Consider the following 18147-nt stretch of genomic DNA (forward strand, 5'->3'; position numbering starts at 1 on the left):
GAGCCAGAAACTCTTAAATAACTAACATGTAGCTCCTAGCGGTTTTGAATTCAGATACTTTCTTAAAGCCCACTAAGAGGTTGTTTATACAAACAGATTGGCATGGTTTACAATCACTTTAAGTTTGACATTTTTGCACACAGCAAAAAGAGACCTGGATTTACAATCAAAAGACCTGGGTTCAAATGCCTATTATGTAACTGCATAACTTTGAACTTAACCTCCCAAGGTCTTTGTATGTGAAATGAGTATGGAAGCATATAGCAACAAAGCGTTTTTATACACTATTAAATATTAAGAAAATAATATTTTGACAGTGACCTAGTCTGAATAGAAAACCTGTTCAATACTTATACAAAATTCCAAGAAAGTAACACTCTACTCTGAAGCTTTTACTTCTTGTTCATAACTAAGGACAATCAAATTCAAGGAGGGATCTTCTTAAAATTAAGAAACTTTTATCTTGACTATGGTGAACAAATAAGGAGTAGAAATGTCTTTAAATCAACTAAAAAAAATGATGTCTTTAGAATACTGTGGAGGTCAATGAACAGATAAATCCTAAGAGCAAGGGGACACAGAAGGGATATTCTCTTGTTCTTAGTTTTGACCTGTACTAAATCAAGACAGTTGAGGGAACTCTTATGTTACACTCTAGACCTTATTTCTCCCTCTCCCTCTTACATTTAGCTTAGATAGATAATTAACAAATTTGTTTCTGAAAGGCGTATTAATGTTCAAAATATTGAATTTTTCTAGACTAGAAGACCTCTAAGGTTCTTTTTAGCTCTCTTTTAACTTATTTCCCACTATCTACTTTATGTGTTATAACCAAGATGGCTTTAATTTATAATTTACAAAGAAAATTCAGATATGTAGATGGGTACAATAGATACCATTGGATAAATGACAAAAGTATGAAGAAACTTTATTGTATGGAAATTAATTTTAGATAGATGAGTCAAAAATTGGACATTTAATATAACTAACAAGTTTTTTTTTTTTGTACAAAAAAAAAAGCTGGGATACAAAATATCTAATGGCTTATAAGTATACTAAATTAGAATCAGATTCTTCCAATGCCTACAAACTAACGACAATTCTAGAAAAAGAAAATAGGGAAATTACACCAATATCATTATAGAACTAAATTCAAAGAATAATTTATATTAATATTTGGGAATATAAATTGTAGGGGAAGCTCAGTTAAGTGGCTAAATCTGAGCTATTACTTGTGAAGAAAAAATCTTCTAAATGTCTAACTATGGGAGTATGGGGCTATACTTCAGCTTCTGAAATAAAATAATCTAGGCAACTGAAAAAAAGGAGTTTAGGAAAAACTCAAAGAGAATTGGCAGTATTATCAAGTGAAATAACAAAAGAGCATATTAACACTGTGAATACCTTTTAAAAATTTTGGTGCTAAACAAGGCTTAGTGGAATTAGAAAGTAATTGGAAAAAAAAAAAAAAACACCACTAAAGTAGAACATTAAAATATTTTCTAATGACTAAAGGCTAAAACTATCTTACAATAAATTTCAAGCTTATTTTGAGAGTAAAATTTTGGGGAAAGAAAAGGTCACTTACCTCCATGTTCAAGAAATACTCGTACACATCTTTCCTTTCCTCTTGCTGCAGAGAAATGAAGTAGGGTCCACCCATTAGCATCTCTGCCATTTGGAGAATAGCCCTGTTCTAACATCTTTCGTACTGTGTGAACATCCCCAGCAGCCACTGCTGCCTGAATCTGTAATTCTTCCTGTAGTTCAGGATTCCTTCGACAGTGGTGGTGTAACATCCTAGCTGAGTCGACTTTTTACAAAAGATTCATTGGGTCATAGGGATTCACCTTCAAATGGAGAACACACAACTCAAAATACTTGGTTCTTTTGATGCTACATTTATAAAATAAGATTAAAGATTGCAAATTGTTAAAACTCAAAATCCTTTCTCAATATAGATGATTCAATAAATGAGCATATAAATTTAAAAAAGAAAATTTAAGAAATTTCCCAAAGATTGCACAATGAATGCTAAAAAGGACTGGATTTGAAACCTAGAACTCTTTAAAATGCAAAGTTCTATCTCGACTTACTGAAATCTGGCCTTCTGAAACACAAAACAAAATGACCATCATGTTCAAGAATTTTATTGCAGAATATGCCCAGAAAAGAGACAGGATAAGATAATCTTTGTATCAGGTGGTAATAAATAGTTTTCAACAGAAAATGATCTATCTGGCATGAGGGAACATTAATGAATCACAGGACAAATGCCATTCAAATATTCTATACCAACAATGATTTGCTAAATTCTACTCTTATAACACAAAATAAAACATTAACTAGAAAGATAAAACTTAAAATCTATAGCAGAAAAAAGCCTAGAATAGTATACAGAAAAGAATGATCTCTTTAGAAAATGAAATCATTGATAAAGCATTTAATAAACCCTTATTGGAAAAGAAAAAGATCAGTGACAACTTTTATGAGAACTGGAATAACATTAGAAAACCAAACAGTCTGTTCATAGGCCAAAACTGTATTTTTATCTGTATATCATTCTTAACCAAAACCCAGTTATTATTATGTCCATGCAAAAGTTTGCTATCCTGTTTTAATGAATAAACCACTGTTTCCCAAATGAATTTGAAACAGTATAATTAGAAAACAAATGTGAAAGGAGTAAAGTATATTATAAAAATGGGTTAAAGATATTTATATCTAATGAGTATTATTTCAGAAATAATTTATTTCCTTCAAGAAAATCGGAGCACATATACTTCACAAGTTTTTGGTATGTATTTTTCTTTTCTGTTTATTCTTTTTTACATCTCAATGTAAACATGACATGAACATTTCATGTCAATCCAATACATGATTTATTATCCCACTCTAGTTGTCGGTAACCTCTTCTTACATTTTTTTTTTTTTTTTACAAATTCATCTTTTAAAATGATTTTAAGACTACAAATACATCAACGTGTGTAAGAAAAAAACTTGAGAAAGTCTAGCAAAAGGATAATCATAGGCATACAGTTTGAAACAGTCAATAGAACACATTAGAATCAAACAGAAAGTAGCTAAGTAACTATATAAAAATAATTTAAAAATCGCTAATACAAACCAATGTGAGAGAAAAGTAAAAATGAATTAATGAATGTGCTGAACTTATTTTAAAAAGAAATTCATTTTATCCTTTGTTAACAAATACACAAATTAATGATACCTATAATTATCGCTAATTTGCTCAAGAAACTTTTTCTTTATTCTCAGTGGAAAGATCACATTTCAAATATTTAAATTAAACTTATGTTGGTTTATGTATTTAAAAAAAACATCACTGACTATAATCACAATATTGGAAAATAAAGGATGTAGTTCAGATTAACTAGTCTTCTAATGACATAGAAATTAGTAACTTTCTGATCTCTGTTCACTTTTAAGATGCCTGCTTTTCCACTGACCCATAACCTATATAAATTCAATAATTAAAAGTATAAAAATTGACTTAGAAAGACATGGCATATCATTTTGGAAATAATACAGAATAATAAAAGAAAAATTAAAGCACATCAGCTGGATTTAATGGAAATATTGACTAGTAAGATAACAACCTTAACAAATACAAGCTCTACTATTTTCTTAAACCCTGTATGATTTATAACTAAGGTTCTTCATACAAGAAAAGAAATTAAAAAATACCAAAATGTTTACCTGGGGTATGGAAAGTTATATTTAGTATAAATTAGCTATAGTGAAAGTAAATAAAAAATTTAGCTAAAGTCAAGCTTGGATTCAAAGAAGAGATGAGAAACTATCTTCCTTTCTTCTTTGTATAGATGGAAGACTATATTGTCTATGCACTTATAGAGATAATCTTCAACATTCATGCATTTAACTTTTGTGACTTTAAGCATTGCGTGGTTTTATTAATAGCTTCATTTTTACTTTCACATTGGCAAGTGCATGTCTGTGACAATGGGCAATAGAAAAAAAAAATAAATGAGAGGCATAATGTGTGCAAGTTTGTGTAGCAAATAGTATCTGGCTAGGATATATTATTTCAAGCAGGCATATCCTTCATGATCACATGACTTCATGTCACCAGGCATGAAGTAAGTGTCAGGGATAATGTTGAGACTTAACCTATCTTGGCAGCTTTAACAACAGCAACCAAAATCCAACTATCTCTCCCTTGGTTTTCAGAAGGCAGCCAAGATAGAGAGGTGTTTAGAATGGTATAGTATACAGTATAATACTCTTACACTATCATCTGACACAGTGGAAGGTTAAAATTCAGGTTGAAAAATGTTTTTGTTTTAAGAATTTTATTTGCTGTGCAGTATTTGTGTCATTGTGATTTCATGTGTTAAAAAACTAAATATTGTCTGAAACCATGTTTTTAATTTATTGAGATGTTAGCACAAAATTTTGGTCACAGAATTCAAGGAAATTATTAGCAAGAATAAAACATTTTGAGTGTTACCAATTTTATTTTATGTACTGCATTTTAAAAGTTTATTTCATGGTTATAGTGTTAGGAGAAGTGCATATCAGAATTAATGTTTTGTTATAAGGAAATGTAGGCAGAAAAATATATTTTCAAAAATATCTAGTAAAAGATTAGATTGGCAGTTGCAGAAAGCTAATGCCCTATTTCACATAAGTTCAATGTAACAACACTTTCTGCTCTTTACTTTCATGCTGTTTTCTAGGAAATGTTATTCCTGTAAAAGTTGAGGACTGACTACGTATACATTACTTAAACAATGTGTCGGTCACAGTTTTGCTGAAGTGTTATTTTTCTTTCTATTTTTATTTATTGTTAAAACAAATGGTTTTCTGGAGAGGTATATGTTTGGCCACAGAGGTAACATGAAACCAAATAATATCAATAATTTTGTAAAAATATTTTTCCACAAATGTAGCTCAGCAAAGACAAAATTGAACCAATAATCAAAAGATTACCTTATTGAAGAATTTCACTTCTCTTGCTATGAGTGCCAGTGATCATTGTGCTTATAAGGCACAATGTGAAGAATTCTGCTAAATCTATTTGTCCACAACACATAGCAAACAAGTTTCATTTACCTTAAAGAAACCAAAAATAATTGTTATATGAAAATCTCTTCAAAAAACTATACAAAAGCACCTAACATGCAAATTATACTTTTTACTAAAATCAAATTTCATCACAATTTTCCTGTCTACCTAGAGAAAAAAGAATTAAGGCCAATTTTTATTGAAAATCTTCTCATTATAGACTAGAATCTCCAAGTTGTTAAATGTGATATTTTTTCCAGGGCATTTTCCCTGAAAGGCAGTTTCAATGAATAAATAAATAAAGTGAGATATTTCTGGAAAATGGATATAAGTAGAAATACTCTTTTTGCTCTATGTTCAGAATATATTGCTTTTTTTTTTCTTCATAAGAGCTACTTTTTAACTTCCAGTTGGTCATTTGCTCATTCCAAATAAAACTAAAGTGAATATGTACACATTCAATAAGTAGATGACTACGTAAAAATAAAAGCACTGCTGAGACTGTTGCTGGTTTTTCAAAAGAAATTTTAACTCAACTTTGGTTCTTGAAATTTCTAAGATCTTCATTGGCATTTTTCACAACTTTGAATACTAAATTGTATACTAAAGCATGTGCAGCAAAGAAAGCAACTGTGTTAAGCTTCTACCTTAAACTATTTCATAATTACTTTCCATGAAGAGTGAAATAAGAATTTTTTTCTATATAGGTTAAACCATAGCTATTTAGCAAAATAAAAGATAAAATATATTAACTTTTATTATACAAAATTATAACAAAGAAATTATCTTTGTCTAAAGATTTAAAATTTTTGCAAATTTTATCTATATCACATCAGAGCCTATTAACAGTCATCTTTAAATATATATATATATGCATGTATGTAGTTATCTTTACACTGCTTAGTATAGTTGTCAATATCTATTCAGGTCAGAGGGTCACAGAGGTGGAAGGAAATTCAGAGGAAAAGACCCAAAAAATAGCCACTCTATCAATGAAATTAATGGGCAAAGTTGGGCTAGAAAAACAGCTTTCTGATGGTAAGGGAAAAAGGCTATTTCTCTAAGCTTTGAGCTCTATCTGGAAATCTTGAATTTTAATTATAAGACAGAGGAAACTCTTGCACAAGTGTCCATTAGTTAAGCCATAAGGTCCCTTCTAATTTTAAAACTGCTCCTTCTTTCCATATAAGTATTTTAACATGTCTCCTTTATATAAAGCATCCCAAAGCAGGGATTATTTAAAAAGTATATAAAAATATTTTTAGATTAATAATAATGAAAATTATTATAATAATAATAGCCAGAATTTACATTAGGATTTAAGGTTGATAAAATGCTTTTACATAAAATATTTTGACTGGTCCTCATAATAACAGACGAGGCAAGTTATATTATTAATCTCCATTTAATGGACAAGGATACCAAGTATGAGTAAGGTTAAGTGACTTGCCCATGGTCACAAAGCTATGAAGAAAATAAGATAACCCAGGTCTTCTTGACTCTAAGTCCAGCATTCTTCAATCTATTTCACCATAATGCCTCTTACAAATGTACTGATGTAACGTCAGTATACTTAATGAAATGTCAGATGCAAAAACGTGCTTGGTAAACACTTTTAGTGATTTTTGTACAATACTTGAATCTGTAGGTTTTAACAATCTTTATGTTAAACTGTGTCTACTTTTTCAAAGAAAATGACAATGAACATCTTTTTTTTCATAATGCCTTTGGCTACTTCTGGTACCTACTAGGAGCAGAAATGTTCAAGTATAATTCCAATTCTTATTTCTCCTGACTTGGTTTCTTCAAAAGGAGAAAACAAGGAAGATTTGGGAAGGGTTGTGTGTGTGAAATATATTTTATTTGTACACAAAGACACAGCCATTGTTAATACTGAAGTTCTATTAAGTTATTTCCTCCATATCTTGGGGGAAAAAAAAGGCATAAATAACACTGACCAGTGAAATAGTTGGGATTTTAGGGGCCTTTTGCCCTGAATACAGACAGTATAGATAGCTCAATTAACCAATTTACTAAGCATTTAACATTTTCCAAGTACTGTGGAAGATATTGGATAGTTACAATCATTTTCTTTAGGTTATATTTTAATAAAAATTAGGGAAACTGAAACAAATAAAATACTGGTTATTTCCAATATTACTAATCCCCTTTTAATACCCTTTTTCTGACTGTGACAAGACCTATATATATTGGCTGCATCCTCAATGATAAAAATACAACATTCACTGCCTATGCACAGTAAATCAGTCTTTTCAATTTATCTTTACATAAAAGTGGTGATCACTACCACTTAAACCATAGTCAATTGTAAAGGACAGTGACATATAACTAGATAAATTTTAATTACCAGAACTGTAAGTCTGATAGTAAATTATTTTTCATTATTTTATCAAGGATCTTCTTCATTTAATTATCTACCTATGCAAATAAAGTAAGGAGTAGGGGAGAGAGAATGAACATGTTGAGGCACTATTAAAATAACAAATCAATTCTAAAAATAAGATCAAGGAATAGGTTTGCTTTCTTCCATGAAATCCAAGCTTAAGATCTAATAGCACACACTCCATATAAGTTACTTGTCATCATAAAGCCAAAAGTGATGATTTTTCTAAATAACAAACTATGTTTCATTTAGCTTTGATAAATATATTTGATGAAACTCATTTTAAGGGAAATTTCTAAGTAATGACAATTTGTCTTTACTGTCATTTAGTGTCACAGAACTTTGAAACTCATAGCTTAAGTTTAATAACCCCACATACCATTTTATATTTCAAAGTCCAGAAAGAACACTTGTACTTCCAGTAGTAAGAAAGGAAAAAAAAGAACACTAGATGTTTAGGTACTATAGGAGGAAGTATGATGAAAAGTTAAGGACTCAGAGCTAGCAGACAACGGGTTTGAATGCTAGCTTTGATATTTATCTCTGTATGCTTAAATTAATTCATCCATAAAATGAAGAGTTTGGGCTAAACAACCTTTAGGGTTCCTTCCAACTCGGAGAGGCTGTGCGTCTAAATACCAAATATGAATTAAATTTCAAACTGTGCAAATTACTGGTATTATACAACTAAAATAAGTTTTTTTCCAGGCTATCTTAAATTGGAAATAATTGTTTACCTTATTTCAAAAGAATGTTTAAATGTTTTAAACTCATTCTAAAGATTCATTTGTTTCAGCTGACATTGAGTCAAAAGAAAACCTCATTTTTCATATTGACGATTACATTATAAACCTTGTGAATTAAAAAGTTTGAGAAATACATACCCATTTCCATATAGATAGCAAGTAAACATTTGGTTATAATAAAAATGCCTCATTTCTAATGTTCACAAAATATGCATATTCTTAAAATAAGAAGCACAAAAGTACCACCCAAACAAAATACAAGAATTTACAGAAAATAATCTTCACATAATTATATTCTTTTACAAAATTTGATCTTACAAAAGTAATTAGTCCTTAATAATGTTTTGCATATAATTTTTACTAAAAAAAAAAAATCCACACATTTTTGATTAGATGATGCAAATGAGAATTGTGCTGATTTCACACAAACTAGAAACAAGATAACAGCTTGCTCCACAAAAAAAGAAACAAGCATTTCTTTCCCAAGTAAAGAGATACAGGGAGAGAGTAGAGAAACAAAATCAGTAACTCCAATGACTTTCTGAGCAAACATCTCAGATATAAAGAATAGTATGTCTAAATATTTAATATTCAAATCTAGTATGGAAATTATTTGTTGAGATGTAAAATGACTTGTTACTTTTATATAACCAATAAATTGCATGCAAAATTAAACATTAACATTTTAATATGAGGAAGACAGCATGCTACAATGATTAGAGAGCTGGCCTTGCAGTCAGGAACATCTAAGTTCAAATATGGCCTTGGTCATATTCTAATGGTAGGAGCCTGGGCAAATCACTTAACCTCTCAATGTCCCAGATAATTCTCTATCATTAAATGTTACAGAGCAAGTGCTGATCTGCAGCGGTAGAATGAGTTCCTCACTAGGCACTTTCTAAAATGTATGAAATCACAGATACAATAAAAAAAAAAAAAAAAAACAACAACAATTACCTCCCAATTTTCATTCTAAGGAGATAAATTTATCTATTCAAATATCTATCATTTCACAACCCCCAAGTTTTTATGCTTCTTTGCCAAATAGGAATAATTAACACATTATCATTTACCCAGAAATTTTGAAAAATCCAAATTCTAATTTTCCTGACTTAAAAAAACAGAAATTAAGGACAAACAACAACAACAATTACTAACTTCAATTTAGAATAAATTCAATCGATATTATTCATATCACAAATAGACTGATATGGATCACAACTGAACATATCTGTCTAAAATAGAAATAACTAGGATAAAGCTTATTTTGGCAGTCTTACATGTCAATGTTTGAAGATCTCTTAAGGGGGAAAATGCCATGATCGCTCCATTCTGGGGACAATTTTAATTTAGAATTAAAGAGTTACAAGACTTAGTTTTGCTTACATAAGCCATATTTGGCTTTGGAATTTTCTATGTTTATAAACTTCCATAATCACACAAGATTTAAATAAAATAAAAATTAAAAGATGACAATCATAAACATTATTATGTTTTTCAGGTGTAGTAAAAAAAATTTGTATAACATTGCAAAAATGCATTGTAATATATCATTCATTAATGAGGATGCCAAATACTTACTACAAAATTATAACCATCTCATTATGATTACCAAGGGAATTAGATAATTCGTTCAAAAAATGTATTTTTCAAAAAAATTTTAAATGTAGCTTTCAATAGAATTAATGAATTAAAAAATCCTAACAGGGTTAAGATCTGAACAATAAAAGACATGTCAGTGAATTGGCTAAAATAGTATCTTACACAACTTTTTCAATTATTGAAACAAAAGATGTTTAGAACCTTTATTAGATAATCAATTCATTAGAGATGAACCGCAATATTTTTTAATCAATGAAATAAAATTGAACAGATATAATATAAACAATAAAAAAAGATGATGGATTTGTTAAGTTGTAGGTTAAGAAAGCAAACTTCCTTTACCTTATAGTTTCACTTTAGTTAGAGACAATTTTAGAACCGTCATTTAAAAACTATATATATCTTCACTATGTTAAATGACCCTGATTTCACTGGTATAGATATTCTTAACAATGTGGATCACAATCTTTCCACATTTTAATATATGGTCTTCATGTGTTGCTGTGAGCAAATATACTTGGTACTCAACCTTCTGGTGATAAACCTTTCCAAATTTAACTAGGCCTATCTCTGAATAAGATATACACACAACACTAGAAGAACCCCATGCATGTTCTTTCACCTTGATAGCTCCCTCCAGAGCTTTACTCATATCATCCCTTCCAAAAACCATGATTGTTTGCCTACCCTAATGAGACTTTAATAGTACTTTAGCAAAGAAATATAAAAAGAACCTTCAGAAAGGAATGTTCTATTAAATTTAATCTTGAAACAGGTTTAAGTGAGAAAGAAAGCTTGCATAACCAAAAACATTTTACTTTCATACCCAAAACTGAAGTGTTTAGAGAGAAAACTCCTGATACATACATACATATATATATATATATATATATATATATATATACACTATTTATATTTATATTTAAATGGAGAAACTTATTTCCTAACTGCTTGGTTTGATGAAATGTAGCAATTGTCTTTGATTCTATATATGTTTGTGCCCCTCCCCCTCCCAATACATGCAAAAGCCTGTGAGTGGGTGAAAGACACTGCATTAAAATTTCACCATTACTATCTACTTTCACTAGTAAATAGTAAATGTTAAATTGTTCAGTACAGTACACTCAAGTCCCTGTAAGGTTCATAGTAGTTATAAATGCAACACACAAGAAGGGAAGTTATCTCAGAATCTATCCTAAGATATGCCATGAGAATGGAATGAACATTAATGACACAATTTTTTTGTTTTACACATGGAACGCATAAGGCCACACGGTAGTTAAAGAAGCAAAGACATACTACTAACTCCCTTTGCTATTAAGTGATGTTTTGTAACTGTAACTAAAAAGGAAACATCCTAAATAATTTGAAATATTGAAAAGATTATGAAAGAAGTTAGAAGTCATTTTATATCCTTAAATGTCACTGTAACACGGAAACATATTGTTCATTTGGCCAACTCCTACATAAAATTTTCCCTGGCCAATTTTCCTGTTTCTTTCTAATGCCTGAATTTACCACTCAATCATTTTCAATAATATAATCCAAACGTGGCAAAAGGGAAAATTTTAAAATTCCTTTACTAGGGTTTTAAAATAGTAACACCACATTTTCTGCAAGATTTTTACATTTAAAAAGCAGGCCAACTGTGAAGACTTCCAAAATAAAGTCTCATATTTCTAATCAGACCATGGCCTAAGATAAATCTGACCAACCTTAATGCTAACCATCTCTTTCTTAAAAAGGAAAAAAAAAACCCCACAGAGAATCAATTATTGCTAAAATATTGTGAGATATAACAATTTTTTGTGAAATTATGAAATGCAATACATTTTGCTTTGATAATAATTTCAGTGTCCATTATCTACATCTCAAATTTGAAATCATCAAAAAATAGTGAAAACAATTTTTTCACTATGTACTCTGCTCACAAAATTAATGTTGGCAAATAATTCAAAGCAGTATAAAGATAAATATTACATATAACAATTATTGATATATTTTCAAGGACATAAATTATTCTATCTCAATTTTCAAACAATTTCTTTTTTAGTGTCCTCCAAATTTCATGGGCTGATAACTCTTTAGATAGGAAAAGAAGAAAATGTCTAGAAATCACGGTTTAATTAAAAACTATAGTTACTCAGAACTAACAAGCAAAGCAATTTGCTTGTGAAATTCCTATGGGTATAGCAATAAAATGGCATAGAGAAGGTCTCAAAGCTGCAGGGCAAGGTAGAAGTAAGGTATAAGAAATGATGACATAAACCATAGAAAAATACCATATAGAGTAGGGAAAACACAGTCCCTGGGGCAAGGAAGTTATTGAATGTACAGGGTTAGGAAACAGTCAGTGTTTCTGTTTTGCTGGGGTAGGGGAGCAGGACTGTGAATATTCCCTGGGTTCTACCCTAAAAATAAAGCTCTGACTACAGAGATAGAGAGGAGGGGGGAAGGCAATAACTCAGTGGGGGAGGGGAAATTATTATGATTACCTTTGTACTGGATGATGATCCCACTTTGACTGGCTCTCCGTGGGCAAATGGCAGTAGAAATCTTCCTGGTTTTAGATCTCCAGTCAACCTGGCAAAAATCAGGCAGGCAAACAAACAAACAAACAAACACACAAGCATAACTCAGTCAGTGCAATGTCTGGGTGAAAAGGGTATGAAGAGGAAAGAAAACTGAGGTGAGGTAAAAAGGGCAAAGGACTGAAGAGTGAGAGAGAGGGAGAAATGATTCCTTCCCCTCCCCGCCACCCCCAGGAGATAACTGACTTTTTTACCTTTTTTTCTCTCAGCTGTTTCTCCTCCTCCTTTCAGCCGCTACCACAGTCACCAACTTCTCCATTTAAAAAAAAATCACCTCAGGGCCAAATCACTTGGTGTTTCCAATTCTCCTCAGCGCCTCCGTCTCAGCCCGGCGAGCATCAAGACAGCAGAAGGGGTGGAGGGAATCCTAATTTAGGGGAACCTTAAGGCAGGGGGTCAGGGGGGAGGAAGTCCCGGACAGGAAAAAGGGGGGAGATCTAGTCAGGGTGCTCAGGGCAGGGGGTTGCCGATGTCAGGGGCAGGAGCGCCGCAGTTGTGGGGGGACCGGGAAGGTCTCGGGGCAGGAAGAGATCACCTCATGCAGGGTCTGAGGGTGCCGGAGGCGGGAAGGTGCTGGCCAGGGGGCTCAAGGCTGGGGGCTTTCTGGGTGCACTTTGCACAGGGCCACCCCCGCCCCCCTTCAGCACTTTGGGGTCACAGGGAAGGGACCAACCCCCCACCAACCAATCAGCTGCCTCACAGGGGACTGAGCCTGGAGCCGTAAACCAGGTCTGAGGTGGGTGGGGGTGGGGGTGGCTTGGTTGGTTGGTTGGTTTCTTCTCTCCGCCTTCTCCCCGCTCCCCCACCCCCCCTCCTCTGCCGTAAAGCCACATGCGCGTTCGCGACAGTTGGAAGAGGCGTGCCGTTCTGCGCCAGGACTCTTCTCCGATTGGTTCCGCTCCCCGCTTCCCTCACCGCTTCTCCACTCCCTTCCAGACTCCGCCCCTAGTGAGAGGACTCGGGGAAGTTGCTAAGCGACGACAGCTCGAGGGAGGGGTCTCTGCGCATGCGGTGGGCGGAGACTAGGTGAGTATACGAAGCTCTTCGAACTACCGTGCCCCGGAAGTAGCGACGGGGTAGCGTCCGTGGGATCTATGGTCCACTTGAATCCAGAGCGTGAAGGCGGGGCGACTTCTACGGGACTCCAGGGCTGATTAAAACGGTGACGTGATAGAAGGAGGGGTGGACGCCGGTGTGTGGGGGGAATCTCCTCCGAGGAGTTTTTGAGACAACTGAAGGGGAAGAAGTTGACTGGGGAGAGGAAAAATGGGAGTAGGCCTGGGAAACTGAGGGTGGGGACAGGTGACGGCGGCTGCCCCTCCCCAGAGGTCTGGGAGCCCCGCAGCCCCTCCCGACTCTCCTGCTGGGCGGCTCTCCCAGACTGGGCTGCTTCCCTGTGACGCTGAGGGCGATGGGAGGAGCGGTCCGACCCTTCTCAACCCCAACTCTGCACGTGCGTTTTGAGAAATATAAGAGTTTAAAATGTGAGTTCTCCATTGGTTAAGGGGCCAGGTCAAAGTCCGGCACCTGTCAACTTCTCTGTCCTTGCCCTTCCCCTTAAATGCGGCTGAAAAGTTGGTGATTGTTTAAAAAAAATCATGCCCCGGAAGTTTGTAAAATAGAGATGTTATTTGGTTCGTTTAATTCCCTGTTTTTGTGGGGAAGACACTTTGTGAATGATAGAACCAAGTCCACCTAAACTAGCGTTGCTGTTATGTGGGGATTTTTTTTGTTTTTTGTTTTTTTACTTTACCGTCAGGGGGAAGTGGGACTGACTAATGGATCATTATATTAAAACTAATTTTAAGGAATAAATAATATCTAATTTAAAGGAATAAATGTTACATATACTTAGCAAATATATTTACCTTTACCAGATTCACTAAATTACCAACATGTTTATGTTATTGTTTTGCTTAGTTGAATATTCTTAAATGGAGAAAGTTTAAAAAAGTAAACCTTGGTGTGGCGTAAGGTTTTTTAAAAGCGGGGTCAATAACCCAGAAGCACACAGAAGCTGATCACAAATTTGTGAGGTCCAAATTAATGAAATTTTACTTCTTTTAAAATAACTTATAATGTATTCCACAATGCGGTTGTCATGTAAACAATACAGTCATGTATACGGATTAGTGGATTTTCTTCTCTTCTCCCCCACTCTTATTTTGTCAGACCACTAGTTATTTTACTTTCGGTAGAATGAAGGAGTTGGATTAGATAACTTCTATGGATTCTTTCAAGGCTCTCAATTTTATGATCTTAGGACTGCAGAGAGAGCCTTAAGACAAATTTCTTTAATGTAAAGGTAGGAAAGAAAACGAAGTTTGTTTATTTTTGGTCTCAGAATTTCATTGAACCACCTCTGCATAATGCCTGGTTGTGATCTACATTGCTGCAGGGTGCCTACTTGAAATGGGTTTTGGAAGAGTATTCATGAGAGAGGGAGAGGGAGAGGGAGAAGGAGAGAAAATAGGATATCAAAAGCACAGTATAGAGTTCTAGATTGTAGTGTAAAGAAAATGTTAGGATAAAAATATAAACCTGTTTCAGAGAGAAACTTAAAACATTATGCTACTTTCCAAAGTCAGTCCAACTTACTGTCCTGTTCTCAATAAGTTCTGGGACTAGATGAAGTGACGATAGATATTCACTTCAGCCCAGGTGAAATGGCTGTTTAAGATAATGGGTACGGATACTTTATATAGCTGAATTATAGCCTGCTCAATAGACATTCTTCATCTACCTGATTTTTTCTCCTTGTGGATCAGTAGACCTAACATATGATAATAAATATCACTTATGAAGTTATGCATTGTGCCTGGGCTTGATGTAAAGTCATACACAAAAGAACCTCTAGAGAACCCGAATATCTGTCTTAAGTTGTTTTAACTGTGTCTGAGTCTGCAACTTCATTTGTTTGTTGGTTTGTTTGTTTTTTACAAAGGTAATAGAGTGGTTTGCATTTCCTTCTCTAGCTTATTTCAGTGGTGAGAAAACTGAAGCAAATAGGTTTAAGTGACTTGCTCAGCCTCACAGCTAATAAACATCTAAGGCCGGTTTTGAACTTAAGTTTATCTCCAGACTTGCAATTTCATCCACTGTGCCACCTAGCTACCTTTCATTATCTGTAGAGATTGCCCACATCAGTTTTACTTTACTCCTTTTTCCATAATATCGGTAAATATCTTTATGTGTATATCTATGTTTTATGCCTCACTTGATGTTTATGATCATTTTTTCAAGAAATTCTTCGGTTGACCAATTTCCATTCTTTGACTATGAAACAAGAAATATAGGTTAGCTAAAACATTTTTTTTTAAAAACAAACTAAAACAAGTATTTTCCCTTGAATCAACTGATGACACTCTCATTCCACAGTTGTCACAAATTTTCAGTGGTTGTTTTGTAATTATCTTAAGAGCTATACAAGTTTGCAGGTCTCATAAGAAAAATTCTCATCACTACTCATTTTTTGACTAAAAATGATATTACCTTTGTTGATGAATATATTCAGCAGATTTCATAGCTTGCAAAAGTTAGAGCAGCAAGGACCTTATCCAACTCAATGTTCTCATTCTATATAGGAAGAAGTGGATTTGGAGAGATATGTGCACTGGTATTTTAGGTAGAAAGAACAGGGCTAGAATTTGAAGGTCTGAATTCTCAGATGTGGTGCTTATTCCATTTTACCATGCTGCCTCCAAATTATTTTTGGCTTCTTGCAAAAATATCAAATTTGCTTTTAAAATTCAAAGATTTTCTGAAGCTGTTTAAAACAATGCTTTTGGCAAATGACAGCATTTTAAAAAAATAATTCTCCTCAATGTGAAACAAGGGGATGATTCTTTCAAACATATTAAAATAATAAGATAATTTGTAGTCATAATCTATATGTCAATCATGTTCAATATTGATGTAATAAATGTTTAGTTTAAAGCAAAAAATTTACCACTTTCAACTCAAAGTAGAGTAAAAATGAATAGTAAAGCCACCAAATAGTATTTTATTTACAAATAACTTGTATACTTTTTGTTTCCCTTTATACCTAACCTTTAAAATAAAGTCTGTTGAATTAATAAACCCATAAAGCTTGTACCTTTAAGTGACTCATAATTTCTCAATAGTCTTAGTAATTTTTTTCCTTATGATGCTATTTACTTTCAGAGGCAGAATTATTTCAAAATTAATGGTTCCATTTTAGGAAACTACAATGATAATAAAACTGATTGATTGTTTTACTACTGGAATAGAGAACTTGAGAGATGATCTATTACAATCATTTATATTAGAAGTGAGATTATTTTGACCCAGAAAAGGTAAGTGACTTGTCCAAAGTCACTGAGCTAGTTGTTGATACCCTGTTTTTCTGATTCTGTCTAGTTCCTTTTTTGCTTTTTACTGCTTCTCCTCATTGCATTGAAGTTAAAATGGTCTTGAGAATAATCAGATTGTTGACTTTAACATAACTGCAGAGCACACCATCGATACAGAATTAAAATTTATAAGTACAGATCATCAAAATATAATTTTCTTTATTACTTAAGAACTGTATATTTAAATGCTTGCTAGGTGATGCATTGGGGTAGCTACATGGCACAGTAGACAAAGTGCTGGGTCAGGAGTCAGGAAGACTAATTACTTCACCCTTTTTGCTTCAGTTTCTTATCTGCAAAATGAACTGGAAAAGGAAATAGCAAACCATTCCAGTATCTTTGTCAAGAAAACCCCAAATGGAGGCATAAAGAGTTAGACATGATTGAAACTACTGAATAATATGCAAAGTACTGTGGAGCGTTACCCACCCCCCCATCCCTTTTTTAAAATTCATTCTAAATTTGATAACTTCTCCTTGCTTTGGAATTTTTAAAGAAATATTTCTGACTGTGGAATGATTTTTAACCAATGATCATTTGTTCTTAACATATTTTATCTCCCATTCATCTAGACATATATAAAATTATAATTGAACATGTCCATAAGTTGGGAATATATTTTTTAAGACCCTAGGTCATAAAATTGTACCTCAATTTTTAGTTTAATTCTTGCATAAAAAAAGGTTTTATAGAATAATTTAGTTTTGTTATTTGTGCTAATAATTAAAAAAAAATCACAACCTCAAACAGAAGAAGGCAGAGTAAGTTGTCAAATTCTGATAGCCTAGATCTCTTATTTCATCAAAAATGCTGTATGAAATAAATGAAATCCATTTTTGTAGTTAGCTGAGGTAGAATAATGTAATGACTACATTACATTGTCCCAAACTATTTACTGTTTATTTTTTTGTTCAATCTTTCAGTTGTGTCTGATTCTTCATGATCCTGTATGCAGTTTTCCCTGGCGGACATATAAGAGTGGTTTGCCATTTCCTTTTCCAGTGAATTTAAGCAATCGAAATCAAGTGATTTGCTCAATAGTATTATGTGAGTATTTCAGGTCAAATTTGAACTCCAATCTTCCTGACTCCAGGCCCAGTGCTCTATCCACTGAGCTATCTAGCTGCCTTCCTTATATTGTTTCAGACTATTTACTGTGTCTATATGTCTATTTTAAATAATATGTATTCTACATTTTTCCCCCTATCTCAGTGTTTCTGTTATAATTTTCGAGGTGGGAAAAGAGATTTTAAATTATCAGGTCTTCCATTTAATATTTTATTGTAAACTAGAATTTAACATTTTTAATTGAGACTTTTTCTTAACACGGATTAATATAATTTTGCCTTTAAGAAATCATTTAACAAAGTGAAATTTCTCAAAAT

The 18147-nt window shown here is 33.0% G+C and overlaps 2 protein-coding genes across 12 annotated transcripts in view; one reads left to right on the top strand and one right to left on the bottom strand.

Annotated features, from left to right (window-relative positions):
- Positions 1-13205, bottom strand: part of ASB7 (ankyrin repeat and SOCS box containing 7) — a 39538-nt gene extending 26333 nt beyond the window's left edge. For 2 of the 7 annotated variants that reach the window (XR_004232412.1, XM_023497478.2), the window contains exons 1-4: positions 12584-13197; positions 12294-12381; positions 4972-5094; positions 1589-1850 (exon numbers count right to left, since the gene is read on the bottom strand). Coding sequence is in view for 6 of the 7 variants with exons in the window: in XM_023497478.2 (XP_023353246.1) it covers positions 1589-1799 (211 nt within the window). In the remaining variant the exon portion in view is untranslated. Of the gene's footprint in view, positions 1-1588; positions 1897-4971; positions 5095-12293; positions 12382-12583 lie in introns of all 7 variants that reach the window. The other 5 variants (XM_031955488.1, XM_023497485.2, XM_031955489.1 and 2 more) reach the window with 5 other exon arrangements.
- Positions 13206-13454: 249 nt separating this feature from the next.
- The window catches only part of LINS1 (lines homolog 1), a 28703-nt gene continuing 24010 nt past the window's right edge, over positions 13455-18147 (top strand). For 3 of the 5 annotated variants that reach the window (XM_023497452.2, XM_031955487.1, XM_031955486.1), the window contains exons 1-2: positions 13455-13551; positions 17686-17809. The gene's annotated coding sequence lies outside the window, so the exon portion shown is untranslated. The other 2 variants (XM_003755586.4, XM_023497460.2) reach the window with 2 other exon arrangements.

This window comes from Sarcophilus harrisii, chromosome 2, assembly GCF_902635505.1.
Source record: "Sarcophilus harrisii chromosome 2, mSarHar1.11, whole genome shotgun sequence".
Classification (NCBI taxonomy): domain Eukaryota; kingdom Metazoa; phylum Chordata; class Mammalia; order Dasyuromorphia; family Dasyuridae; genus Sarcophilus; species Sarcophilus harrisii.